Source organism: Neolamprologus brichardi, chromosome 8 (assembly GCF_056152115.1).
Source record: "Neolamprologus brichardi isolate AB-2024 chromosome 8, ASM5615211v1, whole genome shotgun sequence".
Classification (NCBI taxonomy): domain Eukaryota; kingdom Metazoa; phylum Chordata; class Actinopteri; order Cichliformes; family Cichlidae; genus Neolamprologus; species Neolamprologus brichardi.
Genome location: NC_142111.1, coordinates 8499102 through 8518477, shown reverse-complemented (window position 1 = coordinate 8518477; position 19376 = coordinate 8499102). Strand labels below are relative to the sequence as shown.

Here is a 19376-nt window from a genome sequence, read left to right as displayed (position 1 = left end):
GACAGAGTGGGCAAATATGATTTTCTCCTCAACTCAACCAACAGAAAACAGACAGAGGGTCAGGAGTCAGGTGACAGGAAAAGGGAATAAGGGGGGGAAAAGAGGAGAAAAACGAAAGTAATGAGTAAATGGAAAAAAGATGGAGAGATGGGGGAAGGGCAGAGATCTGATAGGGGTTAGAGATTAAAGAACAGCTGTGGGAAGAAAGTCAGGAAGGAATGCAAAGTATTTACTTTGCTAAACTTAAATCACAGCACTACTATTTGAAATAGTCGCCTAAGCTTCTTTTTCATTCAATGCAATTTTATCTTGTGGCCAAGATTTGTGTTTCTTTTTAAAAAGCCCATTGCTCATGTGAAAGTTGTCTTTCTTTTCTATCGTCTGTTGCACTAGACTTGATACAGGTAGCGTTATGTGTGCATCAGTGTGTATTTGACGTGTCAGTGTCAGTATACGTCTGTGCGAGAGTCTGCATTGCCAGGGGCCTTGAGAGCAGCCTTACACAAGCTGTGTTTTATTATGACTGGCTGAAAAGGCCGCTGATCTACATTTGTACAAGAGAGGATTTGGAGGGGGGGGGGGGGGGGGGGGGGGAGAGAAAACGAAAACACTGCAACGATCTGCTGTGAGAGAGGAGAGCGTGCGCGAGAGGAGGGAGGAAGAGAATAGGGGAAGATGGAAAATGAAAGTCTCGAGTGTCTTTTTCGTTTCCTACAAATTTATTATGACTACAGAGGCTGCGGATATCAAAAGCAAAAGATGGAAAGATTTCGACTTTTAAATATTCTGGCTTGTGTGTGTGTGTTTGTCCTGATCACTGTGTGTGTGTGCGTGTGTGTTCTGATGCTTGGGATCCAGCTGTATAAATAGACACACACACACACACACACACAGATTTGTCTTTTAATACTCGCTGCTACCCCATCTTGCTCTTGACTTATCCCAATACCCGCCCTCTTGCATATGTGTGTGTATGTGTGTGTGTGTCAGAGACAGATTGGCAGACAGCTAAAGGCACTTGTGGTTGTGGTTGTTAGGGCATCGGGACGTCGTTGAGGTGAGGGTACTGTACGCGTGTGTTCCTGTGTGTGTGTGTGACTCAGATGTGGACTGTTGTGGTTGTGGTAATTGCCTCTGATGCGACGCAGCGTTTATGAGTAACGACCCAACCCACCACCTCTCTCTCGCCCTCTCTTTTTCTCTCTCTCTCAATCCCGTGACTAATTACCTGATTCCCTGTGGATTTGTTTCCTCCTTCCCCTACAACTGTTCAGTTTGTTCCACTAAATGAGAGCATGCTGATGAGCCAAACTGAACGGAGTCTTCTTGCTCAGTTTGCCGAAACTGTTACAGCATAAGATTAGACTTGCACTCAGTTCCGTGTAAGAGCTGAACTTGGTTGTGACCCCGTGTGATGGTTTATGAATGATCAAATCTTTTGAAGGTGCAGAGCAGGCCCAGCCGACCAAATATGTGACCGCAACAACAGACTCATGCTAAGACATGAGATCGAGTTCTATAAATACTGTACCTCTGTTTTGTCTCTTGTTGATTCCTTTACTAGTGTAGGAAACTTGAGTTGAGGAATTTCTTGGGAAGTTGGGTTTGCATCTTTGTTCAATTTTTCTGCGAGGAGTTGCAGTGAGTCGGCGACATGTCATTTCAGCAGTTTTTGCAAACCGGTGTTTTACTTGTAACTACCTAACGACTTCTATCCCGCCACTTTATCCCTTTAACACTGATTCTATGCTGGACTCATTGCCAACCGTCGACTTACAGCTCAGTACATGATAACGGGATTCTCACGTTACGTCAGCAGTGCACACACGTGGTAAAGCTAGAATTATGCCTTTGCTTGTAGGCAGCTACAGTATTCAACAGGGGAAGGCTCAGGTAATTGCGAGGTTAATTTGTTTATGCTAGCACATATAACACCACCTCACGATGATTCGAGTCAGCTAACCAGTTTTTTTTATATGTTATATCTTAAAATTCTCGTTCATGCTTGTACTTGGATGGTGCTTGTTCTGATCACAAGTGGTGAATGTAGCTTAGCTAAAAATTTAAGCTAAGCTACAAGCTAACCTAAGTGCCTCAAACTAGCTTGCTTCTAATGGCCACCAGGAGTTGACAGTGGTCGTGTCCAAATTCATGGGCTGCATCCTCCTGAGGCCGCATTTGTAGACCGATTACGTCACAGCGACGCGCCGAAGGCTGTCCAAATTCGTAGATTCCTCCGAATGCAGCCGACAAATGCGTCCTCCTTTTCCCCGAATTTGAAGGATGGGTCGGGTGTGTCCTTCATGGCCCACCATATCCCAGAATTCATAGCGCGGCCCAGCCAAGCTCCAGTTTCCGGCAATGGCGGCCGCTACTAAGTTTTAAAATTACTCTTATTAATCTTTCTGGGCCACAAAATAAACTTTAAACATATTTTCAGGCGAGAATGTGGGTTAGCTCGTTGATAATTAAAAATGAACACAAAAACGGAGAAAGATTTCGGGGTCCATTTTCGATTTTCATGCCGTGGCGCTGACAACCGGAAATACTCTGAATTAAGGGCGGGAGTAGATCAAGAAGGCTAGACCGTCCAATTCCATAGCCGTTTACTTCCGGCCTACCCGACCTGAGGACCCGGCCCACGTAGACCGCGAAGGTCGGGTCCTCAGGAGGATGCAGCCCATGAATTTGGACACGACCTATATAGAAGTTCATGAGAATATGAATTTGCTGCTCACGTGATCTCTTAACTTAGTACACACTTTGTGGATGAGTTTATGATCTTAGTTGCTAGTTTTAAGTTTTACTGAATACAACGCAATGTGCGGTTTGTAAATTATGTCCCCTCTTAGAGTTGGAAAGGAGGATAAAGCAGCAAAGCATGTGCTTTAGGGTGGCTGTCTTATGCTTGACCTGTCTTTATGCAATGAACGTGCAACGTCCTTTGGTTTCTCAGTCGCATCCCACCTCGTTTGTCAGATCTGATCTCAGAAGAACAAGAGAAGGCTTCAGTAAATATTTCTCACTGTACTTCCCTCACCAGCGGCTGATGTAATGGTAGCTATGTCCACTTTCTATTTGCAGCCTATGGTTCTGATTCACGCAGGAACAACCACTCTTAGACACAATGGAAACGCTACATTACCACATCTTCTATGTTGATCACGTGATGCACATCTACACCAAAAAAAGCTTTGGCATAATAGGAACAAGCGTAAATAAATGAATACATTCACACAGTTGTGTGATTATTTTACCCCAATCATAAGTGGTGAGATAAGAAGTCAGACCGCACTACAAGCCATGGTTATTGTGGTGCCTTTATTTGCATATTTTGTAGAGACTTTAGCATGTACGTTTGTGTTCGTGTTGTAATTAAATGTATATATTTAGCACTTTAGGCTAAAAAAGATTAGAAGTAATATTAACACAGTTTGCAGGGCTCAACTCTCGGGGTTTGTGTTTGAGTAAAAGATTTAGGGGGTAAGAAAATGTTTAGGTGTCACATCAGGGGGCTGGTTTTTCATGCAAGGTCAGCTTAAATTCAGTAAGTGGGGCTTTCACAGTCACTTGTGTTAGGCGTTAACGCTTTTTAAAAATTCTCTCCACCAGTGGGAATTAGCCACAACACCACTTCAACCTTGCAATCTTTTATTTTATATCTCGTCTTTAACTCTGCTACATGATAGCTATTTGAAGAATAACAGCTAAAATTGCCTCCCGGTGGCCCGAGTCGTTCAGCTGTCTCGGTTTGTCATTTGATGCTAATTCTGGCTAAGACCTGGCATCAAAGTGATGAAAATCATCTAAGGTTAAAGGTATCATCTTTGATTAAAAAAAAATAGTTTAATGTCACATTCATGCCTGAGACCCCCATTCTACACCCACGAAGATCAAAATGGAATTCCTGAAGGTTTTTAGTGATTGTAGTTTTAAAGAAAAAAAAATCCGATCTGTGTGTCACATGGTAAGAGGAAAAAATAATCAAAATTGGAGGACTTCCATCTGCAGTGCGAATGTAGCCTGAGGGGATTAATTTCTCCTGGGCAGGTCAAAAATGAGTGTTATTATTATTTTTCTCAGCAGTAGTCAGTAATATTAATATGTCTGCAACAAACTACATCTCTTTCTTGGCACAAGGTAAAATGCGTTCTCAAGTGATTTACAGGCGTGTGTGCTCATTGGCACCATAGCAGAGTCCCCATGACTCCCCTTCCCCCATTTATTCCCCTATCATTTCTCTAACCTCCAGGCCCTTTCTGTGTCCCTCAGGTGCCTCCTTCATGGGTTCATTCCTGGCTAGCAGCCTCGGGTCCCCGTCCTCCCACCCCACTCACCCCTCAGGACCTGCTGCCTCCCCTTCTTCCCCCTCCTACAGGTCTGGACCCCATTCAAGCGCCTCCCCTATCTGGTACCCACATTCGCATGAAGGTAAGTTACACACACACACACACACACATACACACACACACACACACACACACACACGCACACACACACAGGAAGCAGCACAGAGAGCTTGGGTCTCTGGTTAATCCAGGGTCTTGGTTTGGGATTAGATTGTGATGGAGCCATTAAGTGGTTTAACCAACACTGAGCCGAGGCCAAACACGTGCAGCAGTGATGCCTTAGATGATGCTACTTATGGAAACACACACACACACTTCTTGTTCTGTTTGTTAGCAAGCATGCGGTTTTGTGTTTGTGGCTGCTTTCTAGTTCACCATGTTCAAGCACCGTGTCAAAAACTGATGAGCAACCAAAATATTTCCCTTCTCTCTGACCCCAACCCATAAAACAGGCCACACATGCACGCTCAAACCTCAACACAGCGTAAAAATAATGTTACAATCAGAAATTATTTAAGAAAATTCTTCAGGCTTCCACCCCTCCTCTCTTTTAGGAGGGTGACCCCACCCCCGGTAAACACACATAATCACACACTGAAACTCACCCCCATTTCCAGCATCCTCTCCCTTTCCACAACCCCTCCCCCTTCTGACCGCAGCCCCACCCTCAGGGCCCCTTCTGGGCTAACCGACCTCCAACGGCCCCCTTCCTGATCAGACACATACACACACACAAAATGTGCGCATCCACACGCATCATGTCCTCTTTTCGACTGTTAACCGTTTGTGGTGAAAGACTGAGCTTGACTTAGTTATCTGTCCCTTTCAGGTATGTGTATGCATGCTGTTTCTGTGTGTGTGTGTGTGTGTGTGTGTGTGAGACAGAGAGAGAAAACGATACAGAAAGAGAGAGGATTTCTCTTTTTGACAGTGAGATGGGTCAAAGAGATAACTTCAACAGAAAGACAGTTTCCGCCACAGGCTGCGTTTCTTAACTGACTGAAAACGGCCAGAATCAGGATTTTCACGTTTCACTAGCTTTTCACTAACTGATCGCTGGTAAACAGTAACACACACAGTGACGTCCCCTCAAACCACTGCAGATGAATTAAACAAACAGCCAGTGCTGATGTCGATATCATAAAAAGCAGTGACCTTTAACCAGCTATCTGACACATGCAATTATAATTTTTTATAAAAGCACGTGCATTTAATGAAAACAATAGACTGTGTACCATTTGGGTATGGCTGTTCTACTATCCTGATCTTGTCCTTGCTGACTCATGGATTTCAAAGCCTATTGTGTATGTAGTACACCTGCACTATTCCTGCCAAGACAAGCCAAAACGCCTACTGTAAAAAAAAAAAAAAGGCCTCCTCTGACTCACTTTACCTGCCAGTGATGCCACTAACTACTTGAGCAAACAATAGCAAGCTCATACATTTGTCACTTTAATTGCCTCTAACCCTTACCTTTAATCACTCTGAACCAGGAGAGTAAAGAAAGCAAGCTCGGCAAAGCAAAAAACATCCCCTTCCCTTCCTTCTCACACCCTGCTGGCGACCAAGTGTACAAACACCGAAATTTAATTTGGACAAACACGCCGCCTGTCACTCACGCTGGCGGTACACTTCTCCACTCTGCCCCGAGTTTATGTTTTAAACACTAGACAAACTCGCAAGAGCTGGGTTTTTACCTTAAGGAACTTCTCCCGGTGCCTCTAAAGACTTTTGTCTGTAACGACTGCCTCACTCTCAGCTCGTCTAGCTGCGAAAGGACTGCAGTTGAGCCCTAAAAGTGAGCCCCGTGTGAGCTTCTGTCTTAGTTCAGATTCATAGAAAGAGTCAGAGGCAGGACCTGAACGGAGCAGCAGTGAAAGGAGACTAAGAATGTGTGTGCGTATCAGACGTATTTTGTGTGTGTGTGTGGCTCAGCTTTGATGTTTGAGCACACACACTTGTGCAGGAGTGCACGCACCCACATGCACAAACACGCGCGCACACACTACAAATGATTGTTTTTAAGAATTCAAGCCAGTGAGCTCCGGTAGGCGGTCTGCCAGCTGGCCGGAGTCCAGAGAGTGGAGCGTAGCCAGCACAGAGAGAAGAAACCTGGCCGATACACACACACACACACACACAAAACTGACACACATAAAGTCACAGATGAGACATATTACCACACACCCACACCAATACACACAGACACTATTATAGCCCCTTGTGCGCTTGCTTTCTCCTCTCCACATCTATCCTTGTTTTTTTCTGTCATTTCTCACAAGCTCATCTCCTTACTTCCCCTTACCCTGTCCTCTCATCTCACCATACGCCTCACAGCAGCACCAGATTGGGGGGCTTTTCATATCGACAGCTCTGTTTGTCTGGTGTCTTTTTTTTGTCTCCCTGTTCATTCAGTTGCTCACCTTTCCTCCCTCCCTTTTTTCCTTTCCTCTTGCTTTTTATTCCTCATCTCGTTTTTTGCCACTCTGCCCCTCTGCTGTCTTTACTCCCTTCTCTCTTGTTTCTCATCCCCCCCCCCCCCCCCCCACCCCTCCTGAGTTTTATCACTCGTCATTACCCGGGGGATTGCCCTTAGATGGCTGATAGAGCCTTTTGGCTAATTGTTGCCATTTAGATTCACTGGTTGTTAACCAGTCAGAGTAATCACACACACACAAACACACACACACACAGGCACACACATACACACAGTGGCGGGTATGACACATTTGTGCATTTACACTGCAGCGTGAACACAGAAAGCCCCCTCCTCCTGACACACACACACATGCTGGAAGCAGTGAGGGGGTGTTGGTGGTTTTGCAGTGTGACTGTGGAATGCGTAGGATGAGTTTTTATGGAGTGCTGTTTACTTTGGCCACCGCCGTTAAACTTTTAACGGCTGCCAATTAACAGGCCGGCAAGGACACTCTGTGGGGCATGAAACCAGCTGCTGGAGAACACACACGCATACGCAAACAATCCCAAGCCATTTTTCTCTCCACAGTGCTGAGATGTGCACCTCTTGTATGGTGTGTGTGCGCGCGTTCATGTACCTATATGGGATTGTGGTTATTTTTGTGCGTTTTCTTTTGTTTCTCCCATCCAATAACACCCTTCCCCAACCATATACACACACCCACAGTGCTGTTCACCCCATCAATGCATCCAGCCACCCCCCTATCAACACAACCTCCAAGACCTCCTCTATCCCACGATGCAGTTCAACGTCCTTGAAGACGAGGAACAGAGTGAAACGACCATTTACCTCCCAGTGACCTCATGGGAGGACCCCGTGTGTGTGTGTCTGTGTGCGAGTGTGTGTTTTAAAGAGGGGGTGGGCTGTTCAAATGCTTCATAATGTTTGTCTTGGGTTTGGGAGAAAGAGCAAATTCCATCCAGTAAAATGCTGCAAACACTTGGCAGTAGCTGTCGGCTGTGGTTTTTGTCACCACTTTGTCCACTGTAAATAATGTCAACTCATCTGGCATGTTTGTGCGAAAGTGCATTTATGGTGAAAGTAGCTCTAACCGGACATGGTTTTTTTTCCTGCATTTTCCAAAATGGCCCCGTTCCATGATAGATTGTAGAGATAAACTGTTTGTTTAGAGGGCTGCTGAATGTCAACGCTGCAAAGAAACATCAATTCTTTCGTGCTCTGCCTCCCACTGACAGGGTACCCCAGCTATTCAGGAAGTCTAGCGTCTCCTTTTCTCCCCATGAGTCCCCTGGATCACCATAGCAACAGCCTCTATGGACAGCACCGCTTCTATGAAACTCAAAAAGGTAGGTGTCTGTGTGTCTGTGTGTGTGTGTTCATGAAAAAAATGGCTTTTTATATACAGGCCATCCCTAAAATGCTTAATCAGCATCACCACAGGAATAAGAACACCTAGACACTCAGAGTCCAGTTATTCAACATGGCGCTTTCTTGTCTCTTTTATGCAGAAATCATTGTAGGAACACATTTTTTATATTGTTATTTTAGTAAAATTTACATTTAAATAAATGTAGAGTCCTATAAATCTTCAACCCTAAAGATCTATTTTATCCTCTATATCTTGTCCTTTTAGATCACTTCTACCTGAGAGGCCTTCCTCCTCAGCCACCTCTTCTCTCCACCAGTCACAGCCTTCCTCCGTTGTCCAGGACCGCTCCAGGACACCCACTTGGCTCTTGCAGCCGGGAGACAGACAGCGGGGGAGTTGGTGGCAAGAGCACCAAGGATATTGGCGAGAAAAGCATTTCGTCTGTGTCAAAGGAAAAGGAGCGATCGAGCAGCAAGGAGAGGCACCAGGAGAGCAAAGACAAACTTAGTCATCACCATCTTCATCAAATGAGCCCTGCTACCACTCCAGCTGGCCACCACCAACAAGCTTTCCCCCACCCCGCCCTTCTTCCTCACCTCAACCTCCAGGGAAGGGAGGAAGACCACAGACACGCTGCAGAGCGGTATAAAGAGTACAGAGACAGTGACTCGGGCAGTCAGGGAGTGAAACATATGAGTGCCTGCAAATTGTCCATTGGCTCGGGGGCAGAGGCTGGCTCTCGAGGAAAGGCGGGAGCACTAAGTAGCTGTGGTGGTGGTGCGGGTAGACCTCTATCTGGAGGCAGCAGAAGGTGCTCAAAAGATGGACCTATAAATGGGGAGATGAGGATCAGCGAATCCTCGACTTCCTCATCTGAATGTATGAGACGGGGGACAGCTGCAGCAACAGCAATCTTGGCACCTCCAACTCCCCACTCAGTGGCTTCCTACTCTATGCCTCCCCCTCCTCCGCCGCCACCACCTCCTCATGCCTTGCATATGGGATCCACGGTTGCGGGAGGGTGGTTACACCATGCCCATCATCATCCTCATCCTGAGTTTTACTGCTCTCCCGCTCCCCTCACACTTACGCCCTCCAAAGATCCAGTATCCACACCTGGCAGGGAGGCAAAGGTCATTGGCCCGACTTATGTGCCCTCAGTGGGGCCATTGGGGGACCTGGGCGCTCCAGACTGTCGTGGAGCAGGAGGAGGCGGGAGAAAGGCAGATGATAAAAGTGGAGAAGGATCGCATGAAAGTCTCTCTCATCACCTTAGTCAACTTAGTAGCTGCCAGAAGAAGGACAAATCGCAGCAACACCAGCAGCAGCTGGGATACGGCAAGGCTGACAAACCTCCTGACTGGAGTATGCAGACGCAACACTTCCACAAACAAGGCTCCAACGTGAATTCTCAGCCAGAACTGAGGTCTTGCAGCCTTGAAACTTCTTCGTCCTTCAGAGATGTCGAGGTTGTGGACGACGTTTACCGACCCTCTCTCCCGGCAGATGCCCAGGAGAAAAAGTCAGGTGAACAGGGCTTATCAAAGAATTGCCCCGATGCTAGCACTTCTCCCTTGGGGGACTGTTCCCACTCAGTTTCTGATGGGAAGATTGGACCGGGAGCAACACCTTCAAGGGAGGGACAAAAGGTTGCAAGGATAAGGCACCAGCAGCACAGTAGCCACGGAGCATGTGCAGAAGACAGGGGGAAAGACGGAACTCAGACAGCACTTTCATGGGGGGCACGAGGAGACCACCAAGAGGACCAGAGAAAAGGTTCGGTTGGTAAAGGTGAAGTAAAAGGGCTGAGCAACAAAGCTCCACACAATGATCCCAACCAGCCACATTCGCAACTGCCTCCACCTCTGTCCTCCTCATCTGCCGACAGTGAAGGGAGTGCCATGAAGAACCTAATGAACTACAGCTCCCAGCAGCCTTTGCTTCTGCCACAGAGGAGCCCCTTTGGAGGTCTAGGCTGCCTCGAGCAGGGTGGAGACAGATCAGAGAAGGGAGACAAAGGAGGAGCTAAAAGCAGCACCTCCCAGCAGGACCCTCCCAAACAGTCACTCCCTCCTCGCCGAAGCTCCGCTAACGAGGGGCAGAAAAGTGACAGAGGTGGAAAGGAGGCAGGGGAAGCAGGAGAGGGGGAAGTTCGACAGCCTCCAGTGGGTATTGCAGTCGCAGTAGCCAGGCCCCCCCATCGTTCCCCAGACAGCACCCCTGGCCACAGCAGGCAAGGCAGGGTACTGCACAGCATGAAAGGTCAGACATCATTTGTGCTCTGTGCACTGAAAATCAAAGCAAAATTTCAACATGAGGCTACATTAATGGAGAATATTCACAATTAAACACACAAGAACAGCTGATGGTGTTCTTGATTCACTTTGACATCTGATATCTTTAGAATGACTCCAAAAACCTTCCACACTACTTATCATTTAGCACGTTCAAGAAGAAATTTATTACAAAAGGCAACCATTGCCCTTTCAGGCAGCAGTCCCCAATCCCCGGGCCACGGACCGGTACCGATCCATGAGAGTTGAGGTTCGGGTGTGAAATTGATGGTTTTCAGGATTTTTTTCAGTTTTTAGCGTTAACTCGGTTTCCCTAGGTCTTTTTCCGTGTGTTATAAATAAATCTTCTTCTTTTTTGGTACCGGTAATGGTTTTATTTTGTTGTATTTATCCACGACACCTTAAAGGCCGGTCCGTGAAAATTATTGTCGGACATAAACCAGTCCGTGGTGCAAAAAAGGCTGGGGACCGCTGCTTTAAGGTATATTTTGACATAGACAATATGGGATACATTAAAAGTTAGCAAATTCCATGTAATCTATGTAGACCATGTACTGTCTTTTGCTGTGCATTTATTTTCTATACCTGGTTGGAAATTGTTTACATCATTTGATTGTACATGAAAGTGCCGATAAGTTATATGTTTCTCGTGCTGTATTTGTGTGATTCAGGGGTGTCACGCCCTGTGTATCCTCTTGGTCGGGAGGCTGAGGAGAGGAAGAGGATCAATGAGGATCAGATCGGTCTTCATCACCTGGACAGAGACAGAGAAATGATCATCAGGTACTCTTAAACACATATTAACACACACACACACGCATGCACACACAAACACGTACGCACACGTTCACACACTAGCATCTGTTCATTTTTGCTCTTATCTGATAAGCTGTAGTTCTTTTATTCTCGGCTTCTCTCCTCCAGTCTGAAGCTGCGCATCTCTTCTCTCTCATCCCCTCACTCCATTTACTCTTCTCACCCTTTGATGTGGTATTTCTGTACACCCTCACTCTCTCGCTCTCTCTCACTTCTCTTCTCTCTCTTTCTACCTAAGATGAGATGTGGTGCATTAATGTTACGGGGACTAATATGGATGTCTCTGAAGTATCGGGCTCTTATTATGTAGTCATATCAAGGGAAGAAAACATATAATGAGAACTCATAGACCAGGCACAAGGTGATGGCTGTTCCTGTTGCCGTCACATTTCCTTTTTTTCGATGATTATAATGGCGGTAGTGGTAATGAAGATGACAAGGATGAAGATAATGATCATAATGACAGTGATGATGGTGACAATAAGAGGGATAATCAAGATAATGACAAAGTTCATACCGCCTACTGCCACGACAGGGAAAACAAGGATTGCATGGAGTTCGCCAGGATCCACCCTTCCAGCAGCTGCCACGGGGATCTGACCTCTCACCTCTTGGTCCCCGGAGGAGCGAGCCAGTTGGGGGCTGATCCCGCTGCACATGCTCACCCAGCTCACCGCCACTGGATGCAGAGAACGGGAAGTCCATCCCTCTGGATGGGGCATTCATACAGTGAGTAGAGATCTAACTTTATACCTTCAACTTGTTCTGTTCTTTTGATGCCCTCCAATAGACGGCATAAAGTCATTTCTTTATTTTTTGTTGCAATTCCAAGTTGCTATATTTTTACATTATAGGTCTGAGTCACGTGGGAATGACTCCAGGGTTTCCTCCAGGTCTTCCCAGCACTCTGCAGCCTGTCTTGGGGTCGCTTACCCAAGACCCTAACTCCCCACTAATGGTTCTTCCAACAGAACCAGGGCCTCATCATCACCTTGGTATGCTAAGCATCCTCATACACACATACTCCTCCTCCCCCTTTTCATTTGTATCATCAAAGCCTCTGCCATTTCTCTCCCAGAGTTTTAGTATCATTGGCTAATCATAATATAATGCTCAACTAAGTCCTTCTGTCAGTGGGACCATGTTTTATAGCTTCGTTAATGGGAGCAGCTATTCTGCTGCCCCCCCTCTGCGTGTGCCCGGCATTATGCAAACCATTTTAACTGGCGTCTCATCTCTCTTGTGGTGGAGCACTGATGTGTTTGGACTGGACTTTGTGCTTTCTGTGTGTGTGTGTATGTGTGTGTGTTTAAAGTTGTGTTCACGTCTGAAACAATACGATATGCGAAGAGTTTTATTGGGCACCTCAGCCATTGCTGGAGAGAGAAAAGTGTTTGTCTTTGTGTGTGTGTGGTGAGTGTGTGTGTCAGCGCTGCTTTGCAAACAGGCTGTGAAATTTAATTATCTCCCGCCTCCCTTGCCTCGCTCCGTGAGAGTTCCTGTGGAGAGGGGAAGTGCATCCACTGAACCCTTCCCCTGGGAAACATTAGCCCACTCAGGCTAATCTCACAGAACAAAGGTTCCCAGCGACAAGGCAGCCAAGGAGGGATGTGTGTATGTGTGTGTGTGTGTGTGTGTATACTCATATGTGTGTATTCACATTCATATGTGCTAAGGGAGAGGATGTGATGAAAATGTGTGTTTCCCTGTAAAGAAAACCTGCATAGAAAGCGTTAAAAGTGGTGATTACAGGTTGTTAAGCATGCATTCACTATTCAGTGATTGTGTCTGAGGCCAAAACACAGCTCATTCGGGCTACAAATGGTCTATTTTCAGTCTTGCAACAACATCCATCAATGTCTTTCTTCATACTTTTTACAGTTTTTTTTTTCTTTAAATCAAAAGAAAACACTCAGCATTTTCTCTCATTTACAATTTCTACTCTAGATGTTCTGGAGCCCTCAGGTCTGTGGCCTCCTGTTTATGGAGGCAGAGGCCCCCCTCCTCACCTGCAGCATCACCCAGTTTACTCCCGCCCTTCCTTTCTACGGCAACAGGAGCTGTACGCCCTGCAGCAGCAGCGAGCCATGGAGCATATCCAACGCCAATCTTTAGGACAAGTAAGACCAGTATAAACCAGAAACCTATGACAATGAGTTATGATTGTGAAACTGTGGACAAATGAGAATTGGGAAATACTCTGAAGTTGCGCAGTGGCACTTCTTCCTCGTTTCAGCTGTTATGACTACAATACGCGACCACTACTCAATTGTTTGAAGATCTCTCAGTGCAGATATCCTGACTTCTTAACACTGAAAGAAAAACATATGCAAAAATCACACTCAGCAATATTTATTTAAGCCAATGACTTCCTCTTTTGTTGGAGAATGGTTTTACTGATAAAGACACATTGATGTGTTGCTTTTGCGCTTTCACATTTGCCAGATCATTTGGCAATCAAACGGTGTGGTCATTTCTACAGTTCCCCCCCCCCCCCCCCCCGCTGCTTTTCTGTCGTGTTTTTTTCCTCTATTTTTCCAGAATTAATGTTTGTGTTTAGGTGCTATTTGGCTTGTCTTATACAACTGCATTTCCTGCTGTCATACAGTCGTAACTGGCCATAAAGATCAAAGTGTTAAATTAGCATCGTGTAACACATTTAAAATGTATTCATCCGATCACTGTAAGGATTACTTCTCAATCGCTTGTTCTCCGTTTCTTCTCTCATAGAGAAAACATGATGATAGCACTATCACCCTGGAAGATTCAACTCATCAATCTCCACCATCCAGGACTCCCTCTTCTTCTTCTTCATCCACGTCCACTGCCTTCTCCCATGCAGCCAAACCCTTCTCTCACACCCCACCTCCACCCAAGACATCCACACCATCTCCGGGAATGTGCCCCACTAGCCGTCAGTCACCCTGCTACCACTCCCCATCCACGCTTCCGCACCCGCCAAATCCTCTGACTCCTGCACCGAGCCCCGCTGCAGCAGCTCCCCGGTCCCCAGCCCTCAGCCCTGCTCCTTCACACCTCTCTAAAGGACTGGAGAGGGGCAGTGACAGAGGAGAGGGACAGCCACCTCAGGACTACCCACAATCCCTCGAGCCAGGTTTGTGTGTGCAGAAGCTCCCGTAGGCTCGTTAATGAATCCACTGTCTGAACTGAAAAATCTGTGCCAGCAGGCTGGACCATCAGATAGCATAAAGATGGCGAAACAGGACACAGAGACAGACAGATAGAGCATAAGAGAAAAAGAAAGAGGGAGAGTGATGGAGGCCGCTGCTGCTGAAATGCAGCACTGGGCTTTGAAGTGTGGTATTCTTTTGATTTTGCAGAAATTGTTTGAAGCATGGCTGGTCCCTTACTCGGTGTGTCCTTGAGTGTATGTGTGCACTTTTTTTTTCTGTGCGAGCCAAAGAGGGACAGCGGGCAGGCAAGCCATTAAGGTCAGAAAAAAGCATATGGGCACTCTGTCCATGTATGTGTGTGACCTGCCAGTGTGCATATGTGTGTCAGTGAAGGTCAGTGAAATCTTCAGATAGAGCCTCCTTATCCTTCAGGGGTCCTTGAGAAGAACAGGCGGAAGGATACGCATTCATCTGGCTGCGTTGTCAGGGGGGCGGAGGGATATCATCAATAATAAGAGAGCAGGGGTGACAGGGCTGGCGCTGCAATCACAGGAAAACGGCAGGGTGTCATCAATATCCCACCTAGATCTATATACTTACACTTCTACACCCACACACACACACATGCTGTATAATACACACCACTGTGGGCACATTGTGTTTTCAGCACCTTGCTGTTAATGTATTATGCCAACTGTAATCATTGGCTTCATCCTGTCTACCTGAATGGAATTGCAATGAATTTAAAGAACAAGAAACTACAAATATTTTCTATTTGTTGCAGATAAATACATTTTGTTTTCCCCTATTTCAGGCTGATTTACAGGCTTTAATGCTAAAGAAACTATTTGACCAGTGCGCTCTCTCCCTTTCTCCCCCAGACTTGCCACCTGTTTATACTTACCCTCCGATCACCATGGGTTACAAGGCCGGGCCCTCGCCTCCAGAGGCTCGACTGGCTGAGCAACCTATGTTGGAGGATGAGCCGGCAGAGCCTGACGCTAAGTCCCTCCCACACCAGTGCCACATCAAGCCTCTCACTGTTGAAGTTGAAGAGCTGGGGAAGGAAGACAATGAGAGGGTCTGTGAAGTGGTGGAATCCCAGTGTGCACTTACAGAGGAGGCGAAGCAGGAAACAAAAGGCTGCTCGGTCTCTCAGCCTCAAAGTGAGATTTCTGGATTGCCGCCATGCCCTTTCCCAGCTCCAGTCCCAGATCCAGCCTGCCCAGCCACAGCCACAGGCAAAACCCTAAAAGTAGAGCTCTCCCTGGGTTGCCCGGGCCAGCAGGCTGGCCTGGAGGAGCCCCAGCTACCCGAAGAGCAGGAGAATGATAGGGAGGATGGAAAAGAGGACATTGAGGGGGATGAGGGAAAGAAAATTCATCCCAAACCAACAGAATGTACAGTCTCTGTGCCTGAAGAGCCTGGAAAAGTCGAGGCAGAGGAGGATGGGCACAAAGAAGGAGAGAATGTAGAGGTAGTGGAGGATGAGGAGGATGATGAGGGGGATGGGAGAAGACCAAGTGAGGGCTTGGTGGAATTAACGTGTAGCTCTCCCACTCCTACCACATCCGCCGACCCGATCGTCCCTCCAACGGCAAGTACAGCAGCCCAGCTCCAAGGGGCCTACATGTGGAGCCTGGAGCTCCTAATCGCCGCAGCTCTGTGTGCCACCAGAGATGCCTTGTACCCACCTGTACCTGTTGACCAGGCCCCGTGCCCTTCACCCAACCACGGCATGGAGATGCTGGGGGAACTGGCCGAGCTTGAGATCCAGCAGAGGAGCAGGGCGAGCAAAGCAGGTGAGAAAAAATTCATTTGAGAATGCATCGTCTGTCTGTGTGTCTGTGCCATCATGGCAAAAAGTGGTCTAATCCGCTTACACATCTACAGACATTGGTCCAACTCGAAGCCTAGGAAATGAAACCAAAATAGTTCTAAACAGCCCCAATAATTAGGTCTGCCTTTCTTACATTATCTTCTTATAGTAAAAAAAGCCTAAAATGCCCTTGAAATTGAGATCAAGGGAAAAGAAAAGAAAAAAACTGTCACCATGCTTTTCTTCTTGCTATACAATCACACACACTTACAGTGAACACATGAGAGAGCTTTGGGAGATGTGTGCAATCCAGATGTGTCTCATGTCACACACACCAACACACATGCACAGACACAAAAAATTTCCCACTAACTATCCTGCTTCCTTCCTCAGCTCTGTTTCTCCGCTCTTGCCTATAGACCAAATTTTTTCCCTCTGGGAAGGATGCTTATGTGTATATGCCAGTGTGTGTGCATGCACGTGAAAGTATGTGTGCATTTCGAGGGGACCCGGAGATGGACAAGCTAAGCTTTAGAAACAAGCCAGGATGCGCACACACACACACACACACACACACACACACACACACACACACACACACACACACACTCTGCCCAGTGTGTCCCCCAGGCTCTGGCGTCTTGCTTTGCTAATTAGACCCTTTCCTTTAAAACACTTCTCCTGTAAGCGCTCCTATTTTCCTCTCGTCCCTCTGAGAGAAAGTGTTTTTATTTATGCCAGCATCTGTGTGTGTGTACGATTTGTACGTGGCGTGCACGCGGCTGTGTGTGTGTGTGTGTAAGCTGTTAAGTAATCCCAGATGAATCCCTGCTCTCCTCCATCAGAGTCTACGTGTCTCTCCACCAGGCTGCTTGCTCCCTGCCTGCGCCTCCTCCCGCCTCTCCTCCCTCTTTGTTACCCCCCCCCCCCCCCCCAACACACGTCTCCTTTTTCTTTTTTCTTTCTTTCTTTCTTTTTTTTTTTTTTTATTAAACCAATGTAATCTTGTGTGTAAATCCTGCCTCTGCAAGCCTTGTTGACGGAATTAATAAGTGTAAAAATCATAAGTCGCTCAGCTGCTGTCTGTGCATGTGTGTGTGTCAGAGATACAGCGCGACTGTGCATTTGTTTACATGTGCATGCACGTGGTTAGCATGTGTAATAGGTGTGAAATCAATAAGCCCTGTTGTGGCGTGGAAAACGTTCTTCAAGTTGCAACACATTTATTTAACCCCCCCCCCCCCCTCCTGCTCTGACCTCATCGCCGAGAATGTTATTAATACCGCTGATGGCGTTTTTGTCATTGTGAATGCGTTGGGGGAGATGAAACCGATCCCAGACAGATGCGTTTATGGCATTCCTTGATGCAGAAGGATATCTCAGCTGTTCACTGGAGATCACAATTACAGATTAAGGAATCAAGAGATGTGCCCCCACCCCTTCTCTTCTTCATGAATTATCGCCATTACTTCTATTTACACGTAGACAGAGGAGGTATTTGTGTAATTTATTCCTTCGTATTTCCTTTATTTTGAAATTTCACACCAATAAATTCCTTAATGGTCTCTAATGATGACTAGGTCCACAGCAGCTGTAATGGTTTTTAATTTTCCTCCACTGTTTTTGTTTTTCCCCTTGAAATCCCCTGTGCCGCCTCTTATTACACCCTTCACCCCCGTTAGAGACACGGTATGGTATTATTACTGTGCAAAGATGAGTGTGTGTGCGTGCATATCTGTGTCTGTGCGCTGTAGGCGGAAGGTATCTATCGATTGTGGCCATCCTCCAGGATACTAAACTAGGTGTGGTGATGTCAGTAGTGATGTCATCCTGTCAGGGTAATCGGAGCATGCCATTGGCTCAGAGGTCTGACAGATGAGATGGCATTGACCTCTGCGAGCCGGGACAGGACAAAGCCGCATCTCTCAGCTCCTTCCCGCTTGCTCTGTCGCTCTCCGAGGAGTTACCTGTCAATCTCACATCCGCTTGTTCACGCACGCTCTCATTTCTCTCTTCACAGACAAAGACTGCCCTCCTTTCTTTCGTCGCTATTTGCCGTGTTTTTCTGTCTCCATCTTCCACTCACACACACACACACTCACACAGGTCTTAATGATGTCAGGTGTCAGTGAATGGGCCTTGCGGCTCCAGTACACAGTGTGAGTGAATGAGGAAGACCTCTCCTCACCTGCCTCTCTTCTCCTTTCCTCGTCTCCTTCTTTTCTCTCCTTGTCTTCTTCTCTAAGGGGAAATTGGATTCTGTCCATGTCCATAATGAGGAGATGTAGGAGAATAAATAGATAGCTCAATAAACACTTTGCCTCTTATTGCTTCTCCTCCCCTTTACTCCCCATCCCTCCCTCCCTTTTTCTCACCGCATCCCACAGTCCTTCTTCTCCTCCTTCTCTTACCATCTCTCCAATTCTCCTTCACATAGCCTCACGCAGTTTGCCCATGTCTGCGTAGCTCAGCGAAAATGCTGTAGGGTGCCTGTGTGTATTCTAAATGAGTGTTTTTTTATTTGCATGTGTGTGTGTGTGTGTGTGTGTGTGTGTGTGTGTGTGTGTGTGTGTGTGAATGTGTGTGGACCGTCTCATGAATATTCCGTTTCATCTGCCGCTGCCGTGACAATGACAGAGTTAATGACAGTGACAGATGTAGAGATCGTTCCCCACAACCCCCCCTCCCATGCGTGTGTGTCTGTGTGTACGATTAGGCATGAACACCAGTATACATCAAATAAACTACACAGCTAATATCATAAATATCACCACTTTTCAAGACGCCGTTTCATCGCCCGAGAAATAAATCCTTTCAGCACACGGCGTGTTTTATAACCAGGTGTCAGCCGCTGCGTGATGTACCAATCTAAATCGAAACAATCCGTCTCCGCGCAGGTGAGGAGGACGTGCCGACCTTTGACCTCCACAGTCTGGCGACTCTGGTGGCCGCCCGTGCCCTGGAAGTCGGAGGGGGACGGGTAGATGTGGATGTGGATGGTGCCGTGGACCAGCAGTGTCCAATCAGGAAGAGGGTGAACCTGCGCAGGAAGTGCAGCTGGACGCCTCGGCACGAGCCGGTGAGGCATGGGTGTATTTTGTGTTTGTGCATGAGGACGTAAATCAGTGAGGATTCAAAATGTGGCTCACTGGAGT

General features: G+C 46.9%; 1 protein-coding gene across 2 annotated transcripts in view; it reads left to right on the top strand.

Moving 5' to 3' along the window:
• The window catches only part of bahcc1b (BAH domain and coiled-coil containing 1b), a 61878-nt gene that overhangs the window by 27056 nt on the left and 15446 nt on the right, over positions 1-19376 (top strand). For both annotated transcript variants that reach the window (XM_087845373.1, XM_006800964.3), the window contains 10 exons: positions 4273-4431; positions 8025-8135; positions 8423-10420; positions 11124-11235; positions 11804-11997; positions 12123-12263; positions 13216-13388; positions 13999-14383; positions 15284-16204; positions 19119-19300. In XM_087845373.1, coding sequence (XP_087701499.1) covers positions 4273-4431; positions 8025-8135; positions 8423-10420; positions 11124-11235; positions 11804-11997; positions 12123-12263; positions 13216-13388; positions 13999-14383; positions 15284-16204; positions 19119-19300 — 4376 coding nt within the window. The remainder of the gene's footprint in view (positions 1-4272; positions 4432-8024; positions 8136-8422; positions 10421-11123; positions 11236-11803; positions 11998-12122; positions 12264-13215; positions 13389-13998; positions 14384-15283; positions 16205-19118; positions 19301-19376) is intronic.